At 48.8% G+C, this 15,801-nt stretch overlaps 1 protein-coding gene across 5 annotated transcripts in view; it reads left to right on the forward strand.

The window, feature by feature from the left end:
• Window positions 1-15,801, forward strand: part of EVA1C (eva-1 homolog C) — a 113,846-nt gene that overhangs the window by 55,642 nt on the left and 42,403 nt on the right. For all 5 annotated transcript variants that reach the window (XR_005718930.1, XM_040228045.1, XM_040228030.1 and 2 more), the window contains one exon: window positions 8,287-8,439. Coding sequence is in view for 4 of the 5 variants with exons in the window: in XM_040228045.1 (XP_040083979.1) it covers window positions 8,287-8,439 (153 nt within the window). In the remaining variant the exon portion in view is untranslated. The remainder of the gene's footprint in view (window positions 1-8,286; window positions 8,440-15,801) is intronic.

Consider the following 15,801-nt stretch of genomic DNA (forward strand, 5'->3'; position numbering starts at 1 on the left):
GACTCAGTAGCCTCAGGAAATTCACTTCTAGATGCCCACACTCTTAGAAGCACCTGATCTCAGAAATGACCACACCAGGGACTTCCCTTGTGGTCCAGTGGTTAAGACTCTGCATTCCCAGTGCAGGGAGATCAATCCCTGATCCGGGAACTAGATCCCATATGCAGCAACTAAAGATCCCTTGTGCTCTAACAAAGTCCCAGCGCAGCCAAAGAAACAGAAAAAGAGCCCCCCCCACCCCCCAAAAAGATAACACCCTTGGCCACACCCTTGTCTGCCTAAGCTTCGCCTTCTTTTCCACTTCTGCCAATTTGTTGCAGTAGTGTCTCTCATTTTCTGTCTGTTGGAAAACTGCTCATGATAAGAGGCTGGGCAGGACCAGCGTCTGAAAGAAGTGAAAAGGCCCTGTGAGATCAGCAGGCCCCGGGAAAGCTGGTGCAGGTCACAGCCTTGTGTCTACAGCGGGCAGTGAGGCCGGTCTGCCCACTTCACTTCATCAGACCCTCACTAAGCACTGCTGTGCACAGGTGTGGCCAGGTCCTGCTTATGAAGAGAACTCACGTTTGGCAGAGGGTTCACGGATGGTTGTTCTCTCTTGAGTGATTTCCATTGTCCCTTCATCCAGAAAACATTTATTCAGATCTTTACATACTTGATCGCATCTTAGTTTCTAGGCCAAACATCTCCTTTCCCCAGAAAGAACCTCTCTCTTAAAAAAATATCTAAAGAAGACCCCTGTGCGCTTGATACTGTGCAAGAAGCTCAAAGGAGGAACTGATTGACCTCAGTTCAGGGAAGACTTTCCCAGCAAGTGATGAGGAACTCCTAGGGTCAGGTCAGGGCACAGGAAGCTCACTCCTTAGAGAAGTCTGCAGCTGGAGGTGCAGGGGCCTGGAGGGAGCAGCAAGAAGCACCAGGCAGAGAGTGGGGCAGGATTCAGGGCCCTGATGGCCAGGGAGGAGGCGGAGTCTTCCTGTAGGGCAGCATTTAAGCAGGCAGGGTCCTCGGATGGGGTTGTAAAGCCCCCTCTGGCTGCCTCATGTGTAACAGACTAGAGGGGCGAGCCCTGTGTCCTGGTCCATCTGAGTTACTATCACAAAATGCCATCAGTGAGGTGGCTTACAATCAACAGAAATTTCTTCCTATCAATTCTGGGTGCTGGAAAGGCCAGGATCAAGGTGCAGACTTGATATCTTCTGACTACCTGCTTCTCATAGACAGCCGTCCTTTTTACTCTAACCACACTTGGCAGAAGGGCAAGGAATCTCTCTGGGGTCCTGTATGTAAGGGCAGTAACCCCATTCCTGAAGGTGCACCCCCATGACCTAAGCACCTTCCAAAGGCCCCACCTCCTGATGCCTAATCCCACTTCCTAATCTCATGGGCATTAGGATTTCAGCAAGTGAATTTTAGGGGGACACAAGGGTTCAGACCAGAGCATCTTGTGTGACCTGGATGGACATTGGTGACCTGGGGCACTGAAGTTTGCTGGAGTTCCTATGGGCTGTTATGAAATAGTGGTAGAAATGAGGTGGTCCCCACCCCCTCCTCCCTCTTTTTCTGCAGCACTCACCTCCAGAGGCTCTTCTCCATGGCCCCAGTTCCAGTCCCTGCATAACACTCTGAGTGTCCAAAGGCCCCACTGCTGAATCCAGGGCGCATGGAGCCAGCCTTACCATGGGAGCCAGTCTACCCCTCTTGGCCCATCCTTACCTGTGTGCAGTGACAGCCACCTTGATGGAAGTGTTTATACCAGGGAAATCGGCTGAGGCTACACATCAGGGCACATTTGTGTGTTTGTTGTTTGGAGAGTATTTTATCAGCAGTCCTCACTGGAATCTTCTTTCCTTGATTGTGTGCCATGCTTCACCTCATCCTTAAATCTCATCCCTTTGGAGAATTTTCGGTTGCAGCAGGTCTTTGAATTTAGGATTCATGTTCTTCTCTGCTTTGGGGCTATCTGTGATCTTGGGCAGCGGAAGGAAGTGTTCTGAGCCTCCATAACTCAATGGTAAAATAAAGATGATACACAATACACTTTCTATGCAGGGCTGCTGTGAAGAATAAACATATAGGGCTGTGTGTAAAATGCTTAGCACAGGACCTGTCAGGAAGTTGAGTTCAGGGACTGACAGCTGTTATTCCAAGGGGCAGATTAAAGTAAGTCTTAAAAAATTTTTTAATTTATTTGTTTATTTTATTTTTGACTGCATGGGGTCTTCTTTGCTGTGTGGGGGTTTTCTCTAGTTGCAGTGAGAGGGACTACTCTCTAGGTGAGTGGGCTTCACACTGTGGTGACTTCTCTTGTGGCAGAGCATGGGATCTAGAGCATCCAGGCTTTAGTGGTTGCAGCTCTCAGGCTGTAAAGCTCGGGCACCGTAGTTTTGGTGCACGGATTTAGTTGCCCCATGGCGTGGAATCTTCATGTCTCCTGCACTGGCAGGCAGATTCTTAACCACTGGACCACCAGGGAAGTCCTTAAGGAATCCTTGCTAAAGATATGAATGACTGCAAGGCAATGACATACCCATGATTGGGGGTGGGGGGAGTGTGCTCTGCCCCAGGTAATAGCATTGTGCATTGTCTGTTGAGGACTTAAAAACACAATGCGCGTGTGTGTGCTTGGTTGCTTCAGTTCTGTCTGACTCTGTGACACTATAGACTGTAGCCTGCCAGGCTCCTCTGCCCATGGGATTCTCCAGGCAAGAATACTGGAGTGGGTTGCCGTGCCCTTCTCCAGGGAATCTTCCCAACCCAGGGATCAAACCTGCATCTCCTGAGTTTCCTGCATTGCAGGTGGATTCTGTACCACTGGGGAAGCCCCTGAAAACACAATAAAAGAGGCTAAATAGCTGTCTTCATGTTAACATTGTCATGCTCGGGCAGCTGTGAATAATGTCAGTAATAACATATTCCTATCAGGGCAAAGCACTGGTGCTGAAAGCTGGGTTTCTGTGCACTGGCGCTGAATCGAATCTCAGAGGCAGAGCTTTGGGTGAAGTAGAAAAAGGATAGCTTTATCGCTTTGCCAGGGAAAGGGGGACACAGCAGGCTGCTGCCTCGAAAACCTGCATGTCCCAGCCCATGGGGATTTGGTGAGGAGTTTTATAGTAGTCCAAGGGTGGGCTTGCTAATAGGATTAGGGTGTGTGCAGGGCCTGTACTCCTTTCATCGGTCCTCAGGTGGTGTTCTCTGGAATGAAGAATGCTAACACCTTCCAAAAGTTCCAAAGGATTGGAGACGACTCTTGAGAGTCCCTTGAACTGCAAGGAGATCCAACCAGTCAATCCTAAAGGACATCAACCCTGAATATTCATTGGAAGGACTGATGTTCACCTGATGCGAAGAACTGACTTATTGGAAAAGACCCTGATGCTGGGAAAGATTGAAGGCGGAAAGAGAGGGGGACGACAGAGGATGAGAGGGTTGGATGGCATCACCAACTCCATGGACATGAGTTTGAGTAAACTATGGGAGTTGGTGATGAACAGGGAGGCCTCGTGTTCTGCAGTCCATGGGGTCGCCAAGAGTCGGACACGACTGAGTAACTGAACTGAACTGAACACCTTCCATTCATTGGGGGTTTTAGTTCTGTAAAGAGCTCAAAGATATTGCTCTATGTATCCCCTGAGAAGGAGCCAGGACCCTGCCCCAAGGCTGCACTATTGTCTCTTGGCTGCTCTTCTCTAGTTTCTGCATTTCGTCTCGTCTCTGATTAGCAACTGTTCTGATCTGCCCTTTGCAGTTCAGGGAATATCATGGAGCCTTGAGTCTATTCCCTGCAAATAAGAAATGGGCCAGAAAGCCTTCCATGCCCAGGAGTCCCACAGGGCCCTGCTCAGTTTCATCGCTCCCCCTACCCATCTCTGAAAGGCCTCTGCTGATGTGCAGATGGGTCCGTGTATCGTTAAAGAGGAATGAATCACACACGTCGACCTCTAATTAGGAGGGAGAATTTGCCGCCTTTAAACCTGGGTGGTTGTACCTCCACCCAGGCTCCTGGGTAAAGCATCCAAACCCACACGGATGTTGGCAACACATTTCTGCGAAGGCTGCCCACACCTTTTCTTTTCTGATACCATCGAGCACTCTGACTCAGCTCTGACACAAGTTCTAGTTCTCCAAGAAAAGCAGCAATTATGTTACTAGTATCATTGTTTTCAGAACCCAGAAATGTCACTCTTCGGTGACGGTGAATTAGTACATTCCCAAGGAACCCAGACACTCAGCAGCATACAGTGGTAACCCCAAGCATGTAACGTGACACTCACAGGTCCCTCCATTTCAGGAGTCGATTTGCCTGTAATCTGGGGACAGAAACCACTGGAGGCTTACATGGGGGTGTTGTGTTACTCTGGCTGAGTTTTTGGCTTATACCGAGGCTGGTACTTTTAATCAATAGATCTTAAAAACCAGATGGATTGAGACTACTAAATACTACACTCCATGGGACCGCAGGAGTCGGACATGACTTAGCAACTAAATCACCAGCACCACCAAATGCATTTCATGACATGCCTTAAAAAAGCTCTTCTAATTTTAAAAAGTTCTGATAAAAAAGAAAGAAACTATTCCTGTTCAAAAGTTTCCGGAATACTGAGATAAGGCTTGGTTTTCGTCCTGCCTTCTCCCTCCTCCTTTTTTGGCGAGCTCTGCCAATGCAGGGCATTCTTAGCATTTTTGGTATTCTTCTAGTTAGAAGGGTGCTTGGGCTCATTTGGTGTGTCTATGCGGGCCCTCTGTTCTGCATCAAAGGTCGTCTCTCACACTGGACCTTTGAAGTCAGGCAATATTTTGGTGTTGGTGGGATTTAGTGTTTGCTCATCAAAACCCTGAAGAACTCATAGCAGTGCGGATATGACTCACCGAAATGAAACCTTCCGATGTCAAGGTCAGACTCCATGTTCTTTTTATTAAGAAAAAGAAAACAAAACTTTTCTTGGCTCTAAGTTTAAACTGCTTTATTAAGATTTCAGTGTTGGGTAAAGGGCTTCCGAAACATTTGCTTAGTCATCACTTGACTTTTTCCTCCTCTGATGGGTCTTCACAGGTATGTGCAAACCCTAGACAGGATGGGGATTCTCGGAACATCTGTAACTTGCTTTCTGCTCTACATCTCTCGTTCATGACTCTTCCCATCAACATGTTCTAAGGAATCCCATTGCCCAAGTTTTCCAGCACCGGAGCTGATGGTAATCTTGAGATACTAAAATTTTTCCTTCAAGCACTTCAAAAGCTTGGCCTCACTGCTCCTTCTGTGTTTTTAGGCATGGGGATTTACAAGTTACCGAAAGGAGGAATTTCTGTTAGGAAATTATTTTCCTTCATGTTTTAAGATTGGAGCTTAAGCATCGGTAATTCCAGGATATGAGGGTCCCACTGGCCACCTTTGCCCTGGTGTTTACCGCTCTCGCCTTCTCCTTCAGGGAATTTCAGAACGGTTTGATCGCAACCCAGAGTAAGAAAAACATTTTGCCTTTTGGCCCAATGTAACCACACACAACTAAAAGGAATCTGTTATTAAATAGTGTTTATCTTTACTTTGTATGATGCACTTTGATGTTTTCTGAACTATTCTTTTTTTTTAAATTTCTAATCATGACTCACAAAATTGATTTCATGAGGGGCCTCAGATGACAACTGGAAAACTTTGATTTGAAGGATCAGCCTGCACCTCCAATCCAGGAAAGAAAAGTGGAATAAAAACATGAGTGGGAGAGAGAAATAAAAGGGTGGGTGTGGGAGTGATGGGAGATGTGGGACTAGTTTTCCTTGTTCTTCCTCCCCATCCTGGAATTTAGCTCTTGTTTGCTAGTGACACCAGTGCTTGTCTGGTTGTAAGGTGTACCCCTGGTTGCCATTTCAAAATAGAAAAAAACTAGGATTGGGGTGATAGACTGGGGCTAGCATTTTTTCATGATTTTTCTTATAAAAACATTTGGATGGGGGCAGGAGAGAACCACACATGCAAAGAAATAACCATGGTCCTCTTTAGGTTTTTCTTTGCTTTTATTTTGCAAAGTCCAAAATAAGTGGGAGGCTAGGAAAAGATATTTATCACATGTAAGAGACAAAAGTTCAAAAGTTAGCATCCAGCATCTATGAATCCTTCCTACAAGCGATTTTCTAAAGATGCAAAGGATAAGAAGAGGTGGTTCGCAGAAGGTTATTAAATTCACTGAGACATACCAAGATCCTAGAACAAGGCCCAAGTTCAGAGAAAGGGCTTGGTAAATATTAGCTGCTGTTATTTTTAAAATATCTTGGTTGGGACTTCCCTCGTGGTCCAGTGGCTAAGACTCCACACTCGCAGGCGGCCTGGGGTTCGATTCCTGGTCAGGGAGCTGGATCCCACATGCCACAGCTAGGAGTTTGCATGTTGCAACTAAAATCCCACATGCCAGCGAAGACAGAGATCCCGCAACTAAGACCCAGCACAGCCAAATAAATAAAAGTAAGACAGAAATGTCTTTGCTGAGGCATAATTCACACAGCATAGCGTCCACTTGTTTTAAGTGTCCAGCTCAACTATTTTTGGTAACTGTGAAGGCAATGGCACCCCACTCCAGTCCTCTTGCCTGGCAAATCCCATGGGCGCAGGAGCCTGGTAGCTGCAGTCCATGGGGTCGCTAGGAGTTGGACACGACTGAGCGACTTCCCTTTCCCTTTTCACTTTCATGCATTGGAGAGGGAAATGGCCACCCACTCCCGTGATCTTGCCTGGAGCATCCCAGGGACGGGGGAGGCTGGCGGGCTGCCGGCTCTGGGGTCGCACAGGGTCGGACACGACGGAAGCGACTGGGCAGCAGCAGCACAGAGCTGCGCAATTAGCACATCCGTCCAGCTACAGAACATCTCCATCGTCGCGAAACACTTCCCTGTGTCCATTTATCATTGTCGCTTCATGTCCCCAAGCCGCAGCCTCAAAACCAGGAACCTTCACTTTTCCTCTAGGCGTTTGCCTTTCCTGGATATCTCACAGAAATGGAATCACATATTAGGTAGTCTTCTGCGTCTGTGGTTTTTTAGTACTAGTATTATAATAATAGTATTATTATTTAATATGATTTTAACTACTATTATTACTTAAAAAATACTACTACTTTAAAAAATCCATTCATTAGTAAACATTTAAATTAATTGAGGTGGGTTTTTTTTTGGTACACTCCATAAAAAAAAAAAAACCCAATAAACTCTATTTTCTCCAGGATGCATTTATAATGTCACCTCTGTATAATGTTGCAAAGAGAATTTCACTGTGGTACTCAGATTAAACAAATAAACTTGTAGTAAATTCTTTGGGGACTAACCATGAGCTGGAATCTTCCTCTTCTGAGACTCTCACCAGCCTGAGAGCCCATTGTTCCTGAACTGCCAAACTTGGAACCAGCTCTTCACACCTCCAAAGAGGGATTCTTTTTTTTCATATTCTTTTCCACTAGGGTCTATCACATGCTGTTGGCTGTAGTTCCCCATGCTGTGTGATAGGACCTTGTGTTTCAAGGAGGGATTGTTCACAGACACGGTGCCTTGTTTTTGCTCCTTTCCTAGAAAAGGAAATAATTTGCTTGTCTATAGTTTCTCCGTCTCTTGGTAGATACACAGATGGGATGTTGGAATGTTGTGAAGTTGGATGGTGAGGTTTAGCTGCACTCCCTCTGAGATTACTCTTGGTCTTTACCTGTGTGGGGGCTTCCCAGGTGACGCTAATGGTAAAGAACCCTCTGGCCAATACAGGAGACTCAAGAGACGCGGGTTCAATTCCCAGGCCAGGAAGATCCCTGGAGGAGGAAATGGCAACCCCCTCCAGGATTCTTGCCTGGGAAATTCCATGGACAGAGGAGCCTGGCGGGCTATAGTCCACGGGGTTGGGAAGAGTTGGACACAACTGAGGGACTGAGCATGCAGCTGTGTGGGTCCCATTTGAGAAAAGGCTCCCTTGAATCAAGAAATCTGTGTCTTCAGGTGGGGAGGGAGAGGAACTCCCTTTATGGCCAGGCTTGTCCTAGGACTGGCCCAGCGCACCCTGCCCTCTCCACCCTGACGTCTCTCCTCCTCCGTTTGGTCCTCTGCGTAATCCCTGGGTCTCTATCCTGGTCCACTCATTGCTCCCTGCCCGCAGAAGGCTCGCAGGGTCAGAGAGGCCCTGGCAGGCAGGGCCATGCCGTCTGTCCCCTTCCAGGGGTGCAGCCCCACGGGGGATGGGAGCTGCCCAGGATGCGGGCGATGCTCACGGAGTCCTTCTGGGGAAGCTGATGGTGCCGCTGATTTTGGTTTCTGCTTCAGATGAGTTAAAAAACAAAACCGTGTGTGAAGACCACGAGCTGAAACTGCACTGCCACGAGTCCAAGTTTCTCAACATCTACTCTGCGACCTACGGCAGGAGGACCCAGGAGAGGGACGTCTGCTCCTCGGAAGCCGAGCGGCTGCCCCCCTTTGGTAGGTGTCTTATATGGGTGCTGTCAGGGTGCTACTGGGGAGACTGGGGCTCCGGTCCCCACTGGCTGGTACCCTGGCTAGAGGGAAAGTCAAGGGCGAGGGGAACCACTCACCAGGGTCTGCCTCCTTCTGCCCCCTCCCCCCTCATTGCATAATCCGTCTGTCTTTGAGTTAGTCTGCACCTTGTCATTATTGAGTGCCTGCTGTATGCAAGGCCCATTCCAGGCTTGGGAAAGTCATTAGTGATCGACAGTCTACCTGGAGCTGACCTTCCCGCAGTGGACCTGGATGCGATATGAAAGCAGATAATGCAGGAGCGAGTACATCACATTTCAGGTGCTGACAAGCATTAAGGGTACAAGCACGTGAGGAAAGGAAAGAGGGCAGGCCGGCAGGTGGGGGCTGCTGCAGGGAGGCACAGGGTAGAGGGGTGATGGGCATGCTGAGCAGAGATGCGAGGAGGAGGGCTTGCAGACCCTGGGGAAGGTGTCCTGGTGGAGAGAAGAGCCTGTGCAAGACTCTGAGCCTGTAGGCTGAAGAAGAGCTCAGTGAGTCATTCTGAGAAACCTACAATGTGGAGCTAAGACGACGTCTGAAAGGCCATCCTTCAAGTGAAAGTGAAGGGGTTAGTCGCTCAATTGTGTCCGACTCTTTGCAATCCCATGGACTATAGCCCACCAGGCTCCTCTGTCCATGAGATTCTTCAGGCAAGAATACTAGAGTGGGTTGCCATGCCCTCCTCCAGGGGAATCTCCCCTCCAGGGATCGAACCCAGGTCTCCTGCATTGCAGGAAGATTCTTTACTATCTGAGCCACCAGGGAAACAGTCCACCCTTCAAAGTCACCTTCTGTTATCATTAGGGTTCTCCAGAGAAACAGAACCAGTAGGTAATAGATAGTTAGATAGATAGACAGACTGCTTTTAAAGAATTGACTCACGCAGTTGTGGGGCCTGGCAAGTTTGAATCTGCAGGGCAGGTTGGCAGTCTGAAAATGCAGGTAAGAGTTGATGTTCAGTCTTGAGTCTGAATTCCACAGGACAGCAGACTGGAAATATTAGTAGAGTTTTGGATTTCAGCCTGGATAAAAGCTTTTTCAGATGACCTGTCTTTGCTCTTAAAGCCTTCCATGGGTCGGTTGAGGTCCACTCAAGTTATGGAGGGTGACCTGCTTTACTCAAAGTCTGCGGATTTAATGTTAGTCATATCTTTTTAAAATTTAAATGCAGTTGACTTACAGTGCTTCAGGTGTATAGCAAAGTGACTCAGTTTTATATACGTGCGTGCTCAGTCACTCAGTTGTGTCTGACTCTTTGCGACCCCATAGGCTGTAGCCCACCAGGCTCCTCCATCCATGGGATTCTCCAGGCTAGAACACTGGAGTGGGTTGCCATTTCCTCCTCCAGGGGATCTCCCCACCCAAGGATCAAATCTGAGTCTCTTGCGTCTCCTGCACTGGCAGGTGGATTCTTTACCTTTTGCCACCTTTTACAGATTCTTTTCCATTGTAGGTTATTACAAGATATTGAATATAATTCCCTGTGCTATACACTAGGTCCTTGTTGTTTATCTATTTTAAATGTAATGTGTCTGTTAACTCCAAATCCCTAATCTATCCTGTCTCTTTACTCCTGTGATAATCATAAGTTTATTCTCTATGTCTAATGTTAGTCGTATCTTAAAAATGCCTTTGAAACAACATCTAGACTGGTGTCTGACCAAACCCCTGGGCACCTGGCTGAAATGACACGAGAAATGAGCGATCCCAGGCCCCAATCTGCGGTAGTGAAACAGCCTCGCCTAGACCCGCCGTGCTACCAGGGAGAACAAACTCGACTGTGAAACAGCAAAAAAGGTGCACTCACTCATCAAATCTGAAGTGAGCTCCTTGATGTGTTAAATTGCTACAGTGGATCCCTGGAGCACATGTGAAATGAAACATTAATTTTAAAAAGAAGTTCATGTGTAAGTGACATCTTGGATCTGGGTGGGTGGGGGAAGGAAAGAAAGTGACCTAGCCACACAGGCAGACTCTCAGGCAAGAATAGAAAGAGAACCAAAAACCAGTTCACAAGGAACACGTGTCCCATGTCTCCGAGGCCCCTCGCCCAGCATTCAGGGAAGGAAGGCCCTTGGTCAGGAGGGTGGAGGGTGTCTGAAGGGCAGCCCAGCAGACAGCAGAAGCAGCCTGAAGTGGGCATCCAGCCTCTCTTAATTAGCCCCCATTTTAACAGGCTTGGCTGCCACATGGGTAGAGAGACACTCATGAGGGTGGCTCCCCCTGTCTGACTGCGCCTGGGGCCCCAGCAAGTGACCTGTGAGTTTGGAAACTCCAATTTCCCTCTCATATAACATCTGCAAGCGTTCATGTCTCTACCCCATCCTCCCTTGTTCCTGCTGCTGCATTAGATCAAGGGACCATTGCCTGGTCATCTCAGGAGGCCCCCTGTCCCTAGACATGGCTTTCCCCCCAGGGTGGCCAGAAGCAGCCTTCTAAAGGGCCAGTCTGATCACTGACCCTTGCACGTCCTTCAGGACTCCCTACGTCCTCTAGTTTGCTTAGCGGAACAAGGCACCCCGGATGACCTGACCTCTATCTACAGAAAGGAATTACACTTCTTAACCTCAGTGTGGGGTCACTTAATATTATGCAGGGGTTCTTCTGAGCAGAAGAAGTAGATCCACATGCAGGCCGAATGACTGATGTTCTGGAAGTTGCTGCCTTACGTTCCTGGGAAGTTGGATTCAGGAGTTAGGTTAAAAGCGAAAAGTCATCAGCCAAAGAAAACATTAACAGACACCGTGGCTAAAAGACAGGTTCCCATGGAGAGTTCAAGGAATCCTCGGGTCAGTCATGAATAAGCCTTGTTGACTCAGGAAAAGTCTGTGAATGAGACACTGAGCCCTTTGCTTGGCTGGTCAGTTTTAAAAGCTTGAAGCCCTGGCTGAGTCACATGGCAAAACCCCTGCCCTCTCAGCCCACCAGCCCCACAACTGCATTCATGACCCAACACCCAGTGTCAGAGACCCACAGGCCCTTAGATCTGTGGTGTAAACAGGTCCAGGGGAAAATGAAAGTGTCCTTGAAAGTGCCCATTCATCTCACCATCTTGGGTCCCCATCCACTCACCATCTCAAATGCCCATTGATTTTTTTTTTTTTTTTTTAGCAGCAAAAGCATTTTGTGTTGGGGTATAGCCAATCAACAGTGTTGTGGTAGTTTTCAGGGAAACAGCAGAGGGGCTTAGCCATACATGTACATGGATCCATTCTCCCCCAAACCTTCTCCCACCCAGGCTGGAAGTGCCTGTTCTTCTTGTCCCCCAGCTCCCTGTGGAGGCCTCGACTCGGGTTAGCACTGAAGGGTGGGACTGTGTGTGTGTGCGGAGCCAGGAAACCTTGGCTGCCTGGGCCGATGAACTTTCTTAATCTTACTGAACACTAAGAAATTCTCTACTCCTCGGTGCAAGGTAAACTGTCCATGAAGGCTTTAAACCACACTTGGCATGTTTGTCCCACAGAATCGTCAGTTTCCCATCTGGTATAAGCACACTGTAATATCCCCCACTTTAGAAAGCTGGACTCCTTTTTTTGACCCCATGCCCCTTCCGCTGCGCCTGCAAGTCTTGTGGGCACTCCCTGTTCTCAGGATCCCAAATCCAGCCCTTTTGCTCCCAGCCCACTCTGGACTTCTCTCATCCAGACCCATCTGGGCCTCCTCCCTTCTCCTTGATTCCGTTGCCTCCCTTAGCCCCTTCTTTGCTTAGCAGTTGGAGAGAGCTTATCTAAGGCAACTCAGATCACAGCCCCCATCCCACTCTGTCTTCCGTAATTAGAATAAATCCAGTCCCCAGTTGTGGTCCCACCTCTGGAGCCCTCTACACTCATTCACACCGCAGTGTCTTTGCACAAGCTCTGCCTTTGGGCTGGGATGCTCTTACCCCACATTTCTGCGTGGCCAGCTTCATTTCATCATTCAGGAGTCCACTCGGACGTCATCTCAGAGATCTTCCGAGGCACCCTGCCAGCATGGCACCTCGTCCTGGTCTCCGCCTTGAGCTGTCCTTGTCTGATGGTCTTCACAGTCTGGAGTCACTTAGGTGCTTGTGGTCTCTCTGCCCAGGAGCAGGCCAGCACTGCAGAGGTGCTGTGTGTCTCTGCCATGAGGATTCCCAGCCAGCAGAGCAGGGCCTGGCACAGAGTAGGTGCCCGAGTGAATCTTGAGTCCCATGAATGAATCAGAACCACCCCCACCCTGTTCCTAAGTGAGGTGCCCACACTGGGCTCAGCAAGGGGATGGTTGCCGGCTTGGTATGTGGGCCTGGTGTTGTCATAGCTTCCAACCTCTCGGGAGATGCTGAAAATGTGATTTTTTTTTTTAATGTAAAGTTTTCCAACTTTTAAAACACTGTGAGAGCCAAACAAAACATGCCTACAGGCCCCATCCGGTCCACGGGCTGCCGGCGTGAGAGCTCTGCTCTCGGTTCCCAGTTATTACTGCGGCTCAGCCTTAGCGCTTTGAAGAAGGAGAAAGGGCTGTTTAGTTTTGGCCCTGGAACCTGGCATGAACTTGGAAGGATAGCTGCCTGAAGGCCAAGTGGTCAGAGCTCACCGTGGGCCTCTGCAAGGGGATGTGTGTGCTTTTCCTCTTGTGATATAAGCTAAAGTCTGGGGCAGTCCCGCAGGCTCAGACTCTGGGTACCCAGTGCAGCTCATCACACACGGTCAGGAAGCAGAGCGGAGCAAGGCTTTAGCTCTCAGTTACTCAGCAAGAGGATGAGGCGGTTACGTGTGGATGTGAACTTGAGCAAACTCTGGGAGATAGTGAAGGACAGGGAGGCCTGGCGTGCACTCCAGAGGCTACTGCAATGTAATGAAATACTCCCAAGTTGAATGGCTCAAAACAAAAATGAACAATTAGCGCCTCGCAGTTTCTGGGGGGCAGGGGTTCCAGGGTAGCCTGGTTGGGAAGTTCTTACTTCGGGTCTCGTGAGGCCTCGCGGAGTTGCAGCCAGGCTATCGGCTTGGGGTGCAGTCATCTGAGGGCTGAGCATCCAAGGAGGCTCCCTGACGTGATGGACAGGTTGGTGCTGGTTGTTCACGGGTGGCCTTGCTTCTCCCCACTTGGGTGTCTTGAGCGTCCTTGCAACATGGCCGCCGGCTTCTTCTGGAGCCCGAGAGGCAGAGAGCAAATGGAAGCCACACCCTGTCACCTCTCCAGAGTCTGCCGTCACAGAGACCAGCTGATTCCTCGAGGGAGGAGGCTACACGTGGATGTGAGTTCCTTGGAGGGCCATCCGGAAGGCTGTTATGGGCTGAATTGTGTCCCCCTAAAGTCCCCTTGTTGATGTCCTAACCCCCAGTACCTCAGAATGTGACTGTTTGAGGAGATGCACTTTTAAAGCAGTGGCTAATTTGAGGTAATATAGGAGGGTCCTCATCCAGTGTGACCACTGTCCTCACAGGAAGGGGAGCTCAGGACACAGATGCACACAGGGAAGACACCGTGAGGGCGCAGGGAGAGGTCGGCCACTTGCAAGAAAGGGATCCTCAGAAGGGGCCAACCCGCCGGACATCTCCAACTTCCCGCCTCAGAACTGAGAGGACACAAAATTGTATTGTTTAAGGCACCCAGTGTGTGGGCTCTGTTACCGCAGCCCTAGGAACTAACACAAAGGCTGATCATCACAGCTGTCAAGCAAAAAAATTAGAAAGAGCAGCAAGGCTGATGACAATGCCAGCTGTCAAAAAAGTGATGCTTTTGAACTGTGATGTTGGAGAAGACTCCTGAGAGTCCCTTGGACTGCAAGGAGATCCAACCAGTCCATCCTAAAGGAAATCAGTCCTGGGTGTTCATTGGAAGGACTGATGCTCAAGCTGAAACTCCAATACTTTGGCCACCTAACGCAAAGAGCTGACTCATTTGAAAAGACCTTGATGCTGGGAAAGATTGAGGGCAGGAGAAGAAGGGGACCTCAGGGGATGAGATGGTTGGATGGCATCACTGACACGATGAACATGAGTTTGAGTAAGCTCCAGGAGTTGGTGATGGACAGGGAAGCCTGGTGCACTACAGTACGTGGGGTCTCAGAGAGTCAGACATGACGGAGCGACTGAACTGAACTGAACTGAACTGTCATACAGGTTTAAACACAGATCTGGTGTCTCTGGTGTCTCTACTGAAGGTGATGACCCAAAGACATTTCTGAAAGATCTTCAGGCAAGTCAGATCCTTCAGAACTTACAGCTCATTTGGGGACTCCCCTGGAGGTTCAGTGGTTAAGACTCTGAGCTTCCGATGCAGGGGGCGCAGGTGTGATTTCCTGGTCAGGAAACTAAAATCTCATGTGTCACATGGTGCAGCCAAAATTTTTTTTAAAAAAGAAAGAAGTTATGGCTCCTCTGTTGGAAAAGAAACGGAAAGAAAATAGAAAAGTGATTGGTCGGTGCTGGTCCCAGAGAAACCCCAGTGGAGCAGCACCTGACTCAAGAAAGGACACGCCTTCCCACAGACCGGGGCGTGGACTCCGGAAAGCAGGCTTCCAGAAAGCTCCCTGGGTGTCCAGCACGGCACCCCATTTCCTGCAGCAGTTACACTTTCTGGGTGGGCTCCAGGGGTGCTATTTCCTTAATAAGAGAGTGAGAAAAACCACACAGTGGGCCTCAAAGGCTGGACTAAGGCCACCCCAAGGCCAAGTGTGGGCAGGCCTGGACTTTTCAGCCAAAGATCAAGGTACCAGGGGCTCCCACTGCCAAGACAGTCTCGTAAGAGCAACCAGCCTAATTATCTAAATAAACACAGGTTGTAAAGAGTGATTAACTGCAGTTTCAGTGTGAAACAGTAGCCAAAAATATAAAAATTAAATAGTTGAGTATCTTGTTATCACATGTACTGGGGCGGAGGGTAGTCTGCCAGGCAGAGAGGTGCAAACTAAATCAGGCTGGGAGGGAAATAACCACTTTAAAAAAAAAAAAGAATCCTGCCAATGGTTCAGAGCTCAGTGTCAACAAGGAAATGGTCAGAGCTACATAGGACCTGAATTACCTTGGGCCTCTTCCTAAAAATACACCATGGGTTCTTTCACTCTCATCAAGATAAATTCTTTTGCTCCCAGGGTAACTATGAGTGCTGAAGCCTGTCTGTAAATCACACTGGTCACAGGACCTCCTGGGTCCAAAAGGATTGTGGTCTTACAAATAGAGTCTTCCCCACCCTCTTCCTCTGTTAGCCTTAAGAAATATGATCAGGCACACATCCTAAGAAACTATAAAGTTTCTGGGGCTCTCATACAGTTCTGGCAAGAGTGGGAATTGATACAACCCTTCTGAACGGCTTGGCAGTGTGTATCAAAAACTTTAATTT

The sequence above is a fragment of the Oryx dammah genome, unplaced genomic scaffold (assembly GCF_014754425.2).
Source record: "Oryx dammah isolate SB20612 unplaced genomic scaffold, SCBI_Odam_1.1 HiC_scaffold_2, whole genome shotgun sequence".
Classification (NCBI taxonomy): domain Eukaryota; kingdom Metazoa; phylum Chordata; class Mammalia; order Artiodactyla; family Bovidae; genus Oryx; species Oryx dammah.